Consider the following 16,916-nt stretch of genomic DNA (forward strand, 5'->3'; position numbering starts at 1 on the left):
ATATGAATGAAACACACTTCCTCCAGCATCATGTTCTTGCAACAACGGCACTTGAGATCCTTGGCCAACTGTAGTGGGAGGAGCAAATGAACAACAAATACCATAAATTAGTGTAATCATTATGTTACATAAACTGCAACATGTAAAGCAATGAGATGTTGAGTGTACTTGAGCTGGCTCCATCGTAGTCTCTGCCATAGCCATTTGATGGAGGACCACCAACTCCCATTTGCATAGGCATCATAGGAATGCCCGGCATGGCTGCACCAACTCCGTAAGCAGGCTGGCCGTACATGCTTTGTGCGTAGGCAGTGGCTGCGTACTGACTGGGAATGCCAGACTTCACCATTTTACCAGCCTCATATACTGTGAGAAAAATCATTTATGGTGTCAATTTTATTTTTAGTCAAAAGTGCAATAATATTGTTATCAAATATCCATGCATACATTTCTTATTTAACTTATTTCATTTACCCATTATTTTAAGTAACAGCTGGAACAAAAACTAATGACATTTTAAGCACAAAGCACTTTCTGCTTTACTAACATTGCAAATATGTTGCAGTATGTTTCTAATGCACGGAACAGTTTACCACATCAACGTTCATTATTGACTAAACCAAACCTACTAAGGCCCCTTTTACACCAACACGTTTTAAGTTTTAAAATAGTATTTTTAGAATAAAAACAAGCCACATAAACACTGCCGTTTCATCTAGCGTTTCTGAAAAGCTCTCCGTCCACACTACACAACTAAAAACGAGCATCATGTGACCGCAGAAGTGCGCTGCTGCTTAAGTGCACTTCTGAGCTCAAGCCAGTCAACCGGGGACTTTGAACACACCTCCCCAGGTGTGAGCAGCACACGTCGGACAGTTCATTAAGAATCTACTGCTGGATTTCATCTCACTATAGTTGTTAAGTGTGATATTTAAATCATCTTGTCTATATCTATTGACTCTTCTGTCTTTTGAATCTATAACTTGTTCTCAGATAACGTGTTTTGGCTAAGTGCAAAGTAAATATATTAATTTATGTAACCACATAATCTGATTCTGCATATTCGACTGATTGCTTTCCTTAATTTTCTTTATTAAATAAACTTATTGTTTTATTGGTTGCCATTATTGATTATTAAAACTGCAGCAAGGGTGATGTGAATGACGTTATAAACTACAGTGTTCCCTTAGAAGAGGACTCCCATGTCCACGGGAGTTTGTTTTCCATATCAAACTTGCCAAGTCTGAACTTAAAAGGAAAGGATGCAAGACTGAACTTTGTGATGGTCTACTTAATATTGAAAAAAAGCCCAATCAGATAGGCTAATGTCTGAAGTCACGCCTCCGTTTTCAGATGTCTCGGTTTTCTCCCATGCACATTGACATGGAGAAGCAGTGTTATAAAACTAAACTCAGCATTTCCAAAACGCTCCATTTTCGGGACTCTAAAACTTTGGGGTAGTGTGGCTGGAAGGCGTAACTGTAGCAAAAGTTGAGCATTTTAAAACTAAAACGTATTGGTGTAAACAAGGCCTAAAATTCTTTTTTTTGTTAAAAATTGTACAAATAAAAAAAAAAAATACAAATATAAACTAGTAGTTGAATTATTAAGTGGAATTACTAAAAAAGTATCTAAAAAAATACATAAACGAAATAGATATTAAATCAAATCATATCTAGATATTAAAAGTAGAAACCTTATAAAAGTCTAACCAATTTATTAAATAACGCAAATAATAATGAAACCTGTTAGTAAATAATCTTGTTTTTGCTATGTTGATTGTAGAAAATGTTAAAGCTGAAATTAAATAAAACATTAGCTAGAATAAAAATTAGATTAAATAAGAATGAATTAATCCTAAATAGTAGTACTTTTTAAAAAAAAGACAAACGCACAAAACAACATGATTAAAAATGAAAATCCTAAAATGAGAACTGAAAAGATGAGTATTTGTGTCTGTTTAAGTGGTGCTGGTGTGGACTGACATGCGCGGGGACAGCAGCAGCGCTCCGGGCAGCAGGGGCATCTGACGTAACAGCAGCAGGTGTGAGGGCAACACTGGCACCAGCAGATACCAATCAGGAGCAACAGCAAGAGGAAACCCAGGACCACCAACACCACTAACAACCAGTCTGTAGAAGAACAAACAACACTGAAACAATGAGGGAAACAGACAAACCGCTTGCATCAGATAATAAACAGAAGACTCAGGGCAATAAACAGAAAAACCTGGAAGAAAAACAGAATCTTGTGCAAATGCAATGCTGATTTCATAGTGTAACTGCACAAATGTCTTTGCATAATTAGATTTTGACTTAGAGGACCTGTTATGCCCTTTTTAAAAGATATAAAATAAGGCCTAATCCCAATTCTACCCCTCCCCTTACGCCTTGTTTTATGCATTGACATAAAAGGGTAGTGGTGTCCCAATTCTCTTTAGCTTGAAGGTGAAGGGCTAAGGGGAGGGGATAGATAGCCCTTGAATTGGAGATTTTCCAGGACCACACTCGAAATCAAGGGTACAAACATTTCCCCAAATATATGAGCTACAACAGCAACACGGCTGCACAAATTAGTATTTTTTGCCATTATTAAGAATTTTCACAACACAAAAGAAAATGTTTTACTACACTCATAACGGCGTTCGTGTTTTACAGTCATGCTTTTCAGAAAAACAATTTAATACATTTAAAAAAGACGCTAAATCTTGTTCTCTATAATCCATAATACTAGCTCCTGTACAATAGTCCCACAACATACTTCCACATGTGTCACGATGACACTCGAATACCCTGTCAGAAAAATCTAGTGTCTGGGAACCTTTTTATAGGGTCTGGTAAAGCAAAGCTTTAATGTTGTTTTGTTAAAGGTGTAAATGCACAGTACAGTTATGATATTATTGCCACAATATATCGATAATAACATGATATCGTCTGAAGAGATCGCGATGACATGATGTGTGCTGGTGTTGTAGTGCTGTCCCGTTTCCTAAGGGTAAATTTTGAAGCTCTTCCCCTTTACACTTAGTTTCAAGGGCCAAGGGCTAGGGATAAACAAAATAGAATTGGGATTGGGCCTCAGTCTCTGATGTCTCTTGTGTGTGTATGTAAAGTTTTAGCTCAAAATATCACACAAATATTTTTTATAACTCTCTGAAACTGTCCCTTTTAGGTTTTCATCATAATTGTGCCATTTTGGTAACTCGCTTTAAATTCAAATGAGATAGTGCTCTTTTCAGAGGACGGTGAAGCTACAAATGGCTGTGTGTCAGCATAGTGGCAGATTCAGACTATTGTTTTTTACTAAGTGGCGGCTCAAAAAAAGGCAGTCTAAGAGACTGTTTATAATGCCTCTTAGTTGCAGACATTATTTTCTGCTTCTCACTCAGGGCTGTCTATGCTATTGAGGGAGAGATCTGCTGACATGTACAAAAGAAGAATGTCAATTAAAGTGTTTCTGCAGACTGTTTTTATGTTGTGGTTTTATAAAAAAGAATTAATTTATGTTGACCATTAGATGCTGGCTATATTTACACATTTTTACCACACACCTTTGTTTAAACCCCTTTTAAAAGTGATTTTTGATTTTTAGGTCTCCTTTAATACTTTTCAAATGAAACAAAAAACTAAAAGTAAACACTTTTAGTTAATTTTCTCTTTATATATATATATATATATATATATATATATATATATATATATATATATATATATATATATATATATATATATATAAAATAACTTTTGTAATATACTTAAATAATTAGATGCAGACACCAAAATGACACATTCTGTCTTTGGTTAAACACATACAGTACATAAGCATAGTATATTCCTCTTCTTTGATACTTAGTATACATTCATGCTATGAATGCACTCATCTTCATGTGTGCACACGTCTGTCAGTTGTTGTTGCTGCTGGCAAGAAAAAAATCCCTAAAAAAAAGCCTAAACCTAAACAACCTAAAAAAAAAATTGACACACATAAAGAGAAAGCAGCCGGACAGGTTTGGCCTCACAATAGTCTGCCAAGGCTCAATTCCAGCATGCAGCATAACAACATCCTACATGCACAGACACAAATCATGAGTCATGTGCGCATGCAGATATGAGACACTGCTCCACTATCAGCCAGCAAATGCAATCATTGTCTTAAGTAAGAATTTGTCCAGTAATAATATCCAATTTTGTTCACATTTGTCCAGTAAGAATATCCATAGCGTCTCAAAAAAATTGCGCAGTCATTTACATGTCAGCTAAGGCAGGGGTTCTTAAACTTTTCAGCCCGCGACCCCTAAAATAACAATTCCAGTGACTTGCGACCCCTACTATGATCAGAGGTGGTTATAAGCATACAAATATTGCACACAATGGTGTAAACACTCACACACTCTCACACACTCACACACACTCACACACACGCACGCACGCACGCAGGCACGCACGCACGCACGCACGCACAATTTACTCTGGTGAGGTTCGAACTCGGGTTGGCGGCATCATAACGCAACGTGCTGACCACTAAACCACAATGGCGCTGTTATGCTGCCTGCAAGACTGTTTTAACCACAGTATTACTTGAATCATCTGATCTTCATTGAGCAGGTGTAATATTCATTAATATTAATTACCCGAATTCTTATTTTCACTAAGGTGCCGCTGTTTGGGGTTGAATGACAGTTACATCATCATTAACCTGCAGGCTGCATTTTGCTCACGGGGCTGCGAGAAAATAAATAAAAAGAGCCGAGCTGCGGCAAAATAATGAATAAAAAGATTGAAGCTGAATGAAAATGAATATGAGGCTGAAAAAATAAAAGTGCGACTGCTGAGAGTGCAAGCAGCTAGGGACACGAAATGAGTCTGAATGTTCTGATTAGGAATGCTCATTTCGGTTAATTTTGCTAACCGACAACCGCCGCTCATTAATCGGTTATTAACGGTTAACTGGTCAGATTATTATTAATTTTATATTAAACAAATTGACGTGTCTATTTTGTGTCTGACACATTAAATATTGCATAAAATACTGATTTATTTTTATATGCTAGCATATTAATAATAGAACAATACAACAGAGCATTTTCACGCACCTGCAGTGCTTAGCACAGAAGAACAGAATAAACTAAATAAAATTAATAAAATAAATAGGACTGCCCTAAATTATTTTCCACTTAAATGATTAATTTATATTACAAATTGAAAACACTGACTGATTATTTTTAATAACCGACATAGGCTGTTTTTTTTCCAATCATATTTTTGTCTTCCGTCAAATAAAATAGCAGACTTCTTCAAATCGCTCTCTCCACGGAAAATATGCATTTATTTAATGCCCCGCTGTTATTATTATAATCACAAAACCTTTTTACATTTTTAATAGAAATCATTATTTTAAAGATTATGTCTTGCTATGGTTTCCTTTGTCTCCATCGCGGCTCAAGTGCGCGCTGCGTGATGAAAAGACAACAACATGCGCGCATATGTTGAAATTTTGTAAACAGTTTTGTTGTTTAAATATGATATTGCATTAATGTGCATACATGCTTTATAAGCTGTAAAATAAAAGGTAAAGCCTATTTGTTGCGTTTATGATGCAGATCCAGGTCAACATCAGCGCTTTTTTTGGCATCAACACGTCTGTTTCAAGCAATATTCTTCTTCCATTTTGCTTCTTTGGCAAATGTGTCTGTAGGCACGGGTTATACGTTATCGTCCTGCAAGTTAAGTATGTCTTGCTCAGCGCGGTCCTCTTATGAAACGACTGAATCAGCTGGGTATCGATTGTGCAAAAGTGTTGCAGTATATGTTGATTAAATTGTAATATTTAATAATATTATGATATTCAAGATTTGTACATTCATACAGCTCTGGATAACTTAAAACAGTGATTAGACCTTCAGAGCGACATTAATGCGTCCTGAAGTAAAGCGAAACGGCTATAAACTCCAGCAAGACAGAGTGATTATATGCAGAGTCATACTTTATCTATAAATAAAGTATAACTATAGAAACTGTGTTCATCTTAACTGAAAGCTTCTGCGTGTTTGCTGACCTCACGAATAGCATCGCGCACCTGTCTGTCAGTCAGCACGTAACCCCAAAGGATTAAACAATAGCCCACAGCACTATACGATTACCGAAAAGTTTGCGCTGTTATAATCCACTTACCTTTTAATATGTTTTGATGCGATTATAATCCGCTATTAAAAACAACAACAACAATAACTGAATGTTTTGAAAGGGTAATGTAGCCATGGCGGTATGCATTTTGTTCCCCGCCATGGAAGAATGAATGTAGCGGAAACCATGCTCCTTAAAAGCTCTCTGTAGTTGTCTTGACAACACAAACTGCTGCTCTGGGATAAGCCGCGTGCAAAAGATGCCCCTCTTAACGCAAAGGCGCATTCAATCGGCCCCTTATGCAGCCAAACTAAAAATATATAAAATAATGATTTTAATCGTTTAACTGATAGCATTAATCGGTCACAAACGCACCCTTTCGGTTAATGGTTAATTGATTATTTTGAGCATCCCTAGATCTGATTGCTCAGAGGAGACGTCTCACGATAAAGTTTTTTTATGCGCTTTTTAAGTGTGACGTCACACAAAGCGGCTTCTGGGTCCAAGCACTTTATCAAACTGTATGGGGAGACTCAACAAGTGGTAATAATAAACATTTACAAAGCGCTGTAATAATTTCAGAAATCACAATCGCAATATACATATTCATGCCTAATATCTGATGGCAAGTAAGTGATTCATTTTTTTTAAATAAATTGTTAACATTTTGGTATTTGCGATTCAGCAAGTCCAGAGACTGTTGACTATGATTTTCTATAAACTTCACTTTAACGTGTCATAAGACAAAAAAGTGGTCATAAACAAAAATTATCTCAATTCAAATAAGTAGCGCTTGGACCCGGAAACAGTATTCCATACGTCACGACTTAACAAGCGGATACATAAATGCACTCTTTCTGGCAATCTTCCTTCTGCGTTCACACAGAGCAGCATTCCAGCAAATTACCGGTAATGTTACAACGATCCAGAAAAAATTGCTGAAACGAATATATCGGTATTCTCAAAAAGGGCCTGTTCACACATGACCCCTTTCCAGAAAGATGTCAGGTCTGTATGTGTGAAAGGGGCTTATGTCAGCTGGTTTCCAACATTCTTCAAAATATCTTAACTTATCTTATCAAGAGAAGAAGAAAAGACACAAAATAAATTTTTTTTGAGTGAATTATCTCTTTAACTACCCAAGGCTGCTTACCAAATAATGGATCTTTAAATAATTTTGAGCGGATGATTGCTGGTTTATTACGAGGCTGAAATTGATGGATATTAATAAGCATCTGGCCAACATGCTTAATTTCACACAAATAAAAACAAGTCTGCAAGACACTGAAAGAGTTCATTCAATATGCTGTTCTCTCTTTCAGTGCTTTATCTGTTGGGACGCTCAACATTCAAGGACACAACGATGACACAACATACAGCACTGGCATATTGAACACACAGTCCCTCAAAAGTGTGTTTGTTTTTCTAGCCTAGTGCGCAAGTGAATAAGACCTGACTGAGGCTGGTGAAGGATTCAAGTACAGCTCAGAGCTCTAGAGAAAAGCATTTATTCTACCTTCCATGATCAGTAAATCAATGCCAGGCAGCAGGTCTGTAGTATTTGACTTTCTCTCTGTGAAAGAAAGACAAAGCCATAATTACTGAAAAAGGCCTTATGGCATTGACCTTTTAAGAAAAAAAATAACTTAATACTATTGCTACTAATTAACAATGATGCCATTAAATAATATTAGGATTTGCCAATACATTATTGTTTTCTATAGCATGTATATGATGAGGGATAGTTCACCTCTGCAAAAAAAAATCTGCTTTCATTTACTCACACTTTACTTAAATCCTATTTGAGGTTCTTTCATCTGCTGAACATATTTTGAAAAACGCTGGTAGCTGGCACCCATTGACTATAATAGTTTTTTTTTCTTACTATAGAAGTGGATAGGTGCCAGCAAGCAGCATTTTTCAAAATATCTTCTTTTGTGTTTAACAGAAGAAACTATATTGAATAAATAATGAGGTAATTTTCATTTTTGGGTGAACTATCCCTTTAATTCATAAGTCTTGAATCCTTCACAAGCAAACAGAAGTTTTTACTGGTGAAAAATAAATAAATATGAACACACACGGACACACAAACAGATAAAGATTTAATAGTAATACTAATACAACAAATACTAATTATTAATGACTAAACTACTAACTACAAGGCCATTACTCCACACATCTTTCATCACAACTCAATCTGACCGAGGTGTGTGATTGCATCTGACATGTTTAAGTGTCTATCGAGTTTGTTTATAATAAGATAAACACTTACCAAGCACAATGAGCTCTGTGTAACACTCTCCATTTCCCGAAAGGTCCTGAGCTGAGGCAGCAGAGCAGACGTACACCCCACTGTCACCCCATGCAGTCTGAACAATGCTAAGGTCTGCATCTTTATATGACAAAAAAAAAAACATTTAAACAATGAGGGTTTTGTAGATGCCTAGATACATAATAATAATAATATTACTTTCTTTTAAAGCCTTAAATTTAGTTTATTTTAAAGCCTTAAATTAGATTTTTTTACTAATTATATTATTTATTTTTATTTTTATATTGTGCTTATTTTGATGTTAAAATAATGTTGTTAATGCCCTTGTATGCTCTGTGTTCTAAAATTGGAATCATTTTTTTTTTAAATATTACATTCATAAATATCACAAAAAATATCTTAGATTAATAATGCAGATAGATTTTTATCAACACTCTGCCCATTTACAGTATTAAAAAAACAAATAATGAAAATAAGCTAAATAATAACAAAAAAAATACACAACTTGTAATAATTTCATTAAATCTAATAGTTTGTATGGCCTCCTTAATATTTCCTGTTAATTATAACCTTTTTTTCTCTTAAAAAAATGATTGGGTTTACTAATGTTTGCATGGCCATTATTCAGATAGAATTCTTCTAATTTTGCCTGGATGAATCTCGTAGATTATATATGCATAAAATTCATATTACATATATATTACATATGCCGATCCAATACTCAGATAGTATATTAGCTTCAATATAGCATTTTTTGTCTTTGAACTGCTTGTCATGCAGAAAGTAAATGAAATTAAAGAAAACTCTTAATGATCTGTTTGACAGACCCACAACATATTGAAATCCTGTTTTCTGAAGTTTTTAAAGCAGCACCATGACTCAAATGATGCTTCAAGTGCTTCAGTTACACACTGGTTTATACTTCTATACAATATTATTTTTTTCACAAATGTATATTTAATAATAACAATACAAAAGAAGATGTCTAACATCTGACAATACACTTAATCACTTAGTTGTTCACCACTAAATACGTTTAGAATCACTTTTATTGAACACTCATAGCTTTTACTGCTAAACATCCAGTAACTTCATCTTTAATGGTATTTTGACACATAAGGGCATATTTCTCATAGTAGTTGTTTTTCTTTATAATGTAATAGCCTGTATTATGAGGGCTGTACTGTATACAAGTATTATTTTTTGGGTTTCTACTTCAAATTATCAAAATTATTGTCATTTTGTTAAAAAAAAAAAAAAAAAAAAAAAAAACTGCACTAGCATTTAGTATCCAATTTAGAGTTGCACGATATTGGAAAAATCTGATGAAATTTTTTAGTTTTTTGCGATATGAAAAAAAAATTTACAAGATGACTATTTGAACAGAATTTTTAATTTAACATTAATCAGGAGGATTTTTTTATGAGGAGTGAGCATCAGCATAAAATGTACAACATTCGAATAAAAATGTATATTGCATTGATGATAATTAATAATATTTACAAAATAAATTAAATTAAATCACAGATGAAAACAAGAGAACAAAAATAAAACTAGGTCTGTACAAAATATTGTTTTAGCATCGATATCATAGTGTGAATCAGCAATGTCAAGTTGGGATTATAGTTGATCAGCATCACAGTTGAATTGAATCACAGAACGTGATTTGTGGGGTCATCACAGAAGTTTAACCCTCCAATAGAGTGGGTTATAAAGGAATGTAAACCAAAATTTATTGCATTTCATTATTTATACAATGAAAACTATACACTATAAAGTGCTATTTTAATTGTATAATACTATTGAATTTCTGTACCTCAATACTGTTTCTGATTCCACAGAAAACAATCAAATTAAATTATATAGTATTTTATGCAGATACTGGTCTACAAAATACTAACAATCAATGTAAAATTATGAATTCATTCAAAATAGAGTTATAAGTTATCTTGTGAAATTATATTTATATTGCGATATATACTGCAGACAAGCTAAATATCGCAATGCCAATTTGTCGAATATAGTGCAGCCCTAGATAAAACAACAACAAAAAAAAAACAGTGTTTTGGTGGAGTCTAACAGTATTGATGTGAGAAATTCAATAATCAAGTGTAAAATAGCACTTTCTACAGTCTTCACTGGATAAATAAACATAATTAATCTTCATAAAAGTGGTAACTTTATCATTTTTTGTTTTCAAATGGTTTAAATTCACTTGACTTCCTGTGATGTGACTATTGCAGATTCGCACATTGCAATATTGATGCAGAAACTATACATTGTGCAGCCCTAATCGGATTGGTTTAAATATGGTATCATGCATCCTTAATACAGAGAACTGCTTTAAAAGTGAGATGCATCTTTTTTTACTTACTATTTGTGATGCTGATCTGACGGCCCTGATACTCTTTTCCAAGCGTGACGGCCGTTTGTTTGGAAGCGACTATGCGAACGGTCCTGGCACTGTCTGCACACTCTATGTTGGGATTGTAGTTTGGGTTGGACTGAGCAATGGCATTGTCAGCACTGCTGGGGTTTAACGCAGCCTGAATCGGGTCTCTGCAGTAGGACTTGTATTTCCAGGTGATCAGTGGAGGGGTTGTAGATGTGGTGGTGAAATCACAACGCAGCGTCACTGGCTGGAACATTATGACCACATAGCGTGGATAAGTACAGATCACATTGATGCCTGTGGTGACACCTGCGGGAGAAAAAACACATAAATATATCAACATCAAGATATGAATGAAACAGGGAGATTTAGTACATTCGCTTCAAGACATAAAATGAAGATCCAATCGCATCTAAAATAGCTTTCAGGAAATAGCAAAGACTCAATTCAAGCCACAAACAAGCACAATGCATTAGAGGGTATTTCCTACAGTATGAAAAGTCTTCACTGAGACTTTCTGTAAAGAAATATTTCTTAAGAAAAACCACATGTGGAAAAGATCATGTGAGCCAATTGAACCGTATGAAAACAGGTCATTTTGGTCTGGTCTCTTCAAATAATAAGTGGCTTCTCTAGGCTTACAGTAGGTCCATTTAACATGCACAGGAAGCAAGAACAGTGGTCTTCGTGAAAATGACCATTCAATGTCATAACTTGTAATAAATGTTTTACCTGTAAATCATGACATTAGCTGTTTGATCATTATTTTCATGGAGATAGGTTGGTTTAACTAATGTTTCAGTATTTTTTTAACTAAATACATGGGATAAAACTACAGTATATAAACATAGCCTGACATCTTAAAAAAGTCAACTTTGGTTAATATTGTTTCTCTGGATAAGAGTAAAATGTTATTTTATAAAATACTCATAACGCATCATTAAAAGTATTTAATTCAATTCAATTGTTTATTGTCATGTGCACAGTAAGGAAACACGTTTCCCTGTACAATGAGATTCTTACTTTGCCGTCCACAGTAAGGTCATACACAAAACTTACACATCATACACGACATACAACTGATAATATAAGCATTTATTTGTAGAAAAAGATAACAGGTCCAAATAAAATTTTAATTCTGAAGACACATTATCAGTTAAAACAGATTTGCAAATTTGCATTTAACTCAAATTACATGCCCTTTGTATACAAATCCAGAGAAGCGATAACATTATGCATTTATGTATGCACGCATGTATGTATATGTTTTGTGGTATATACTCATTTAAACCAGAGATACCCAAACTAGGGCCCATGGGCCAAAGTTGGCCCATGGTAACCTTTGATTTGGCCCGCCAACCAATCAGATGGGGACATATGATGGGAAAGGCGAATCCCTCAAACAGAGATTGTTATTTCTAATGTAACATAACCTTTTGTTTGTTTGTTTGTTTAATTGCTGAGCTACAAAAAAAGCAAAACTGAAACTAAATGTTTCAATTAAATGTTGTTAAATAATACGATTTTTTAAAGGGTCATGAAACCCTAAAACATTTTTTTGCTAAAACACATTGCTAAAAACACTATTAAGACACATGTATTTCACTAAAGAGAAAAGAAAAACATTGAACTGATTTTGTTTTAAACGAGATTGTTTAAGTTTTCATTGTAAGAAGTACAAAACGTAAAAAAAAAAAAAAAACAATCATTAATACGATTAAAGTATTTTTTCTTTATATTTTTACATATTATTAAAATAGGAAGTTACCACGGCAACTTTATTTAATACTATTTGGTATATTTAGCTTTGGCCCACCAACCTCAATCAAGTTTGGTTTTTGGCCCTTCATAAAAAAAAGTTTGGGCACCTCTGATTTGGGCTGTGCGATTTGGGGAAAATATCCAATTGCAATTTTTTTTGACAGATATTGAAATTTCCATTTGATTAGCGATTTCATTTTGTAGTCAAGCTTCAGCCTAACAATCTGTATCGTAGCTTCTTACTGCTAAAATGCACTGAGTGAAAAAAAGGAACTGAAAAGTTATTAACTTATTTAAACACTTATTCAAGTTTGTTATTTAATATTCAGAAATGAAACACTAATTTTTCTCTAGAGCAAACAGTAAACACAAATAAAATAACCTAAACTTTCTGTAAACAAGCTAAACTCAAATTAGAGAGATAGCACAGCTTATTATACAAACAAGAAATTTATAATAATAAAAATACAGAACACTCAAACTAACATGGCTGAAAATACTCTAAAATCGTACTTTACTGTTGCTTGCTGCAAGATTTCGTGTCACTGGCAATACTTTCAAATGACTTTTTAGCAAGACACTCATCACTCAATTATGCATTTCCTCTGGGTAGGAGAAATTAAATAATACAACTACATTTCATATCGCAGCCCTCTCACGATTAGATAATCGTAGCATTTCAAATCACGATTCGATTTCGATTAAATCGCACAGCCCAACCTCTAATTTAAACTTTTTACATTTTTTATATACTTTACCCACATTTTGGTAAAATTATGCTTGATGAGGGTTTTAGTAGTTAAGATACCTCAAAAAAATACATTTGCTGCTTGTTACTTACTACTTATTTAAAATTAGATGAAACAACGTAATTCTTGAGCTTTTTAAGAGACAAATTAATTGTTTTATGCTCAAATCACTTAAATGTGTAAAAACTAATAAATTAACCTAATTTCTTCATGTTCCCATCTTTTTTTTAATTGAGGTAAAGTTGGTTTTATATTTGCACATTCATTCAGTGATAACTTGTGATATGTTCCCTATATGGCTTACCATGGTACTTTGAATATTGGGTCTGAAATCACATGTAAGAATGACTTAAAACAACATAACACTGTTTTATTGATTGTAAACAATGTTGTACTCTTGAGAGTCAATGGCTGCTAATATGATTTCACCATTAAGAATTTAGTATTTACAAAGAATATGCTTTTGAAATTATATTATTAAGAAGAAAGTCTGAATGTATGAATTTAAAACTAACTTTACCTCAATTATTTTTACAGTGATGTAGGAAACAAACTGTATATTTGCATACACAACATAGGAAGCAAACATACAATGTCACATATCATGCCTAAATAATATGTATTATTCCCTTTGTTAGGAAAACCACTTAAACTGTTCAATGAACAATGCCTTTCACAAAAGCTATAATAAAACAGTATTTTCATGCAAAACAGTTTAATAACACCTTGAAAACAAACACCTTTCACCTTAGAAAGACCCTAACAGGCCACTTGAGCACTGACTGGGATTATTAAAATAGGGTTCGCAAACTTTTCAAACAGGTGACAGAAAATATTGAGGTAAAGTTGGTTTTATATTCAGACATTCGATCAGTTACAACTTGTGACATGGTCCCTATATTGTTTACCATACTTTTAATATTCGGTGTGAAATCAAAAGAAAGACTTCAAACAACATTAGCACTATTTAAGTGACTGTGAACAATGTACTTTGATAGTCATTGGCTGTTACTAGGATTTCCCTATTTAGATTTTGTTAAGAATATTTTTTGAAACTATATTATTAAGAAGATGTCTAACCTTAAATGAGTGAATATAACACCAACTATATCTCAATAAAGAACATTATGGCATCAGTCTGTAGGACAGTGTCATTTATGGTGGTTCATGATAGAGGATGTGACTCATCTGTCCGACCGATACCATTTTGCGGTGAATGGGACATGACCACCTCCCACACAATCCACATTTACCCTCCACTGAACAACAAGCAAATCCAAATAAGACAAACTGAAACCATTGCACAATGTGTAAATACCTGTGGTATATTTCAAAATGGAAGCTCTCATATCTGCCATTCATGGTGATTTCCACAAGTAGTGGTGGGATTAAAAGTTGTGAACGACCATTCGACAATGCTCAATTAGAGCTATTGGACATTTTTGTTGTAAATTATTAAACACACCATACATAAAGTTTGTATAGGCCTACATGTATAAATAAACTAAAATATGATTAGCGTGATACTTTGGTATGCAAATGTAACTGACAAAGAAGTCAAAACAGTAAACCATGCTAATCGCAAATTAGCTTAGGTTAGAAAAAAGAAGAAATGCCCATACCTGTGAACAAAAGGAGGGTAAATATTACACCCAGCGACATATTTTCTTGATATCTATTAAAACATAAGAGCTTTAAAAGCGTACGATCCGTCAAAAGTATGTAGAGAAAGTCCGTGTAATTGTCGATAAAGCAGCTGTGTTTTCTCAGGCAGGTGCGTCCTCCATTTCCTACCGCAGTGAAACCCGAAACTCAGGTGAGCTCAACAGGCCGCTGCAAACACAATACGCGTAAAATTACAGGGGTCCGAATGAGAACTATAGTTTGCAAATTTAAAAATGTGGAGTGTTACAAATCTGTTTTGCTTCCTGAATAATCACACTTTATGCTAAAGAACAGTTTTCCGCGACTGCGCATCCAGTTTGAGGAGAACAACGAAAAACCTTTAGTAATACAACGCCCTGTAATCCACCTTTTGTAGTACAAATGGTTTAGTCCACTGCCAATCTAAGAAGGCCGAGTTTATGATTGACACGATTCGAGGTTTTGGTTTTAACCTAGAACAGCTCATATCTACTCAAAGCAGGCATGTTAAATTCTCAAAGGCCAACATTATTAGTTGCTAAAACTTAAACAAAATATTATTCCTTATTTGTGTGTGTGTGTGTGTGTGTGTGTTACTTATTTGTGTGTGTGTGTGTGTGTGTGTGTGTGTGTGGGTATTTTCTAACTTTACTATATGTTTAAATATATTATAGTATTTACAAAAAATTAGCATACTAGTATTTTTTCAAATATATATGAGATATTTTTCTCTAATATATGTTAAAATTAATTATTCTAAAATTGTTTTATTGTCATGTTTCAAAAACAACAAAAAAAAATCTTAGCATGCTATATGATATCCTCAAGCAAATGATATGTTGTTACTTTTAATTAAGGTTGACTCTCTTTGCAGATCTTGAAACAGCGGAAATAATTTTGTGATGTGTTAACCTCAAGCCTATTTGAAGGCAAGACACTTTTGTATGTACCACAAGTTATTCACAAATAATTAATTTATGCTTTTAATTTGTGTAAACAATAGATATATGCAATATTTCTTTATACATTTATTTACTGCAATACCAACAGGCAATTGCAACAGATAAACAGATAGAAGAATAGTACAAATAATACAAGTGTTTTTTTTTTCAACGAGAAAAGTGACAATTTTTAAAGAAATACAGGCAAATCAAAAGAAAGACTATGAGATAGAAAAACAAACAAAAAATAAATAAATAAATAAATAAGAAAACTATATGAATTAATGCAGGATATTAAATAAAGCACATGTTTTATAAGTTTTAACTGTTTTCTTGCTATGAAAGTCTGTAACGGTTCTGTTACTTTAAACATGTTCAACTCTAATTCTTTATTTCCTGTCCCAGCATAATGTGTGATATTACCACATATCATGTTACACGATCTATATGGGAAACTAACTAAAGCCAATTTTTATTATTTCTTTGAATTATTACTATTTCTTTATTGATTTGAATTGAAATGTTTATTATTGAAGTACATTAACAGACACTGTAATATTAAAAAATATGTAAATTCTAACAAATACAATATAAATCTAAGAAGCTATCTCAGCATATTTAATAAAACCCGTATTAGTCGTTATGCTTGTGTAATAAATAAATCACCAGATACAAATGTAATACGTCTGTATGTAATTCTATTAGACACACCTGCTCACATGGGAAAGTAGTTTTAGTTGTAGTTGTTGATTTGCTGTTTTATTCCTTATACTTTTTTACTTTCATTTGTGTAACATCGAATACTTACCTTTAATAGTCGTTTCATAAATGTGTACCAAATAAATAAAATAAAAGCCAAAGCAAAACACATGTACACGCCTTTGAGACTGCACTATCAAACGAGGGGCGTGGCTTAGATATAGCCGTCTGACAAATCCCGCCTTTTGCAATATGATTGGCTTTAAACGTTGACGTACATAGCTATCGCCCAATCACACGACGACTACAGTGTCGCATATTAAGTCAGAAGGC

The 16,916-nt window shown here is 33.7% G+C and overlaps 1 protein-coding gene across 5 annotated transcripts in view; it reads right to left on the reverse strand.

Annotated features, from left to right (window-relative positions):
• lsr (lipolysis stimulated lipoprotein receptor) overlaps positions 1 to 15,099 on the reverse strand; it is a 25,848-nt gene extending 10,749 nt beyond the window's left edge. For 2 of the 5 annotated variants that reach the window (XM_005157632.5, XM_005157631.6), the window contains exons 1-7: positions 14,922 to 15,099; positions 10,772 to 11,098; positions 8,398 to 8,517; positions 7,639 to 7,695; positions 1,986 to 2,132; positions 169 to 366; positions 18 to 68 (exon numbers count right to left, since the gene is read on the reverse strand). In XM_005157632.5, the coding sequence (XP_005157689.1) occupies positions 18 to 68; positions 169 to 366; positions 1,986 to 2,132; positions 7,639 to 7,695; positions 8,398 to 8,517; positions 10,772 to 11,098; positions 14,922 to 14,961 (940 nt within the window). In that variant the 5' untranslated portion in view covers positions 14,962 to 15,099. 5 annotated transcript variants of the gene reach the window in all.
• Between the last annotated feature and the right edge of the window lie 1,817 nt (positions 15,100 to 16,916).

This window comes from Danio rerio, chromosome 15, assembly GCF_049306965.1.
Source record: "Danio rerio strain Tuebingen ecotype United States chromosome 15, GRCz12tu, whole genome shotgun sequence".
NCBI classification, from domain to species: domain Eukaryota; kingdom Metazoa; phylum Chordata; class Actinopteri; order Cypriniformes; family Danionidae; genus Danio; species Danio rerio.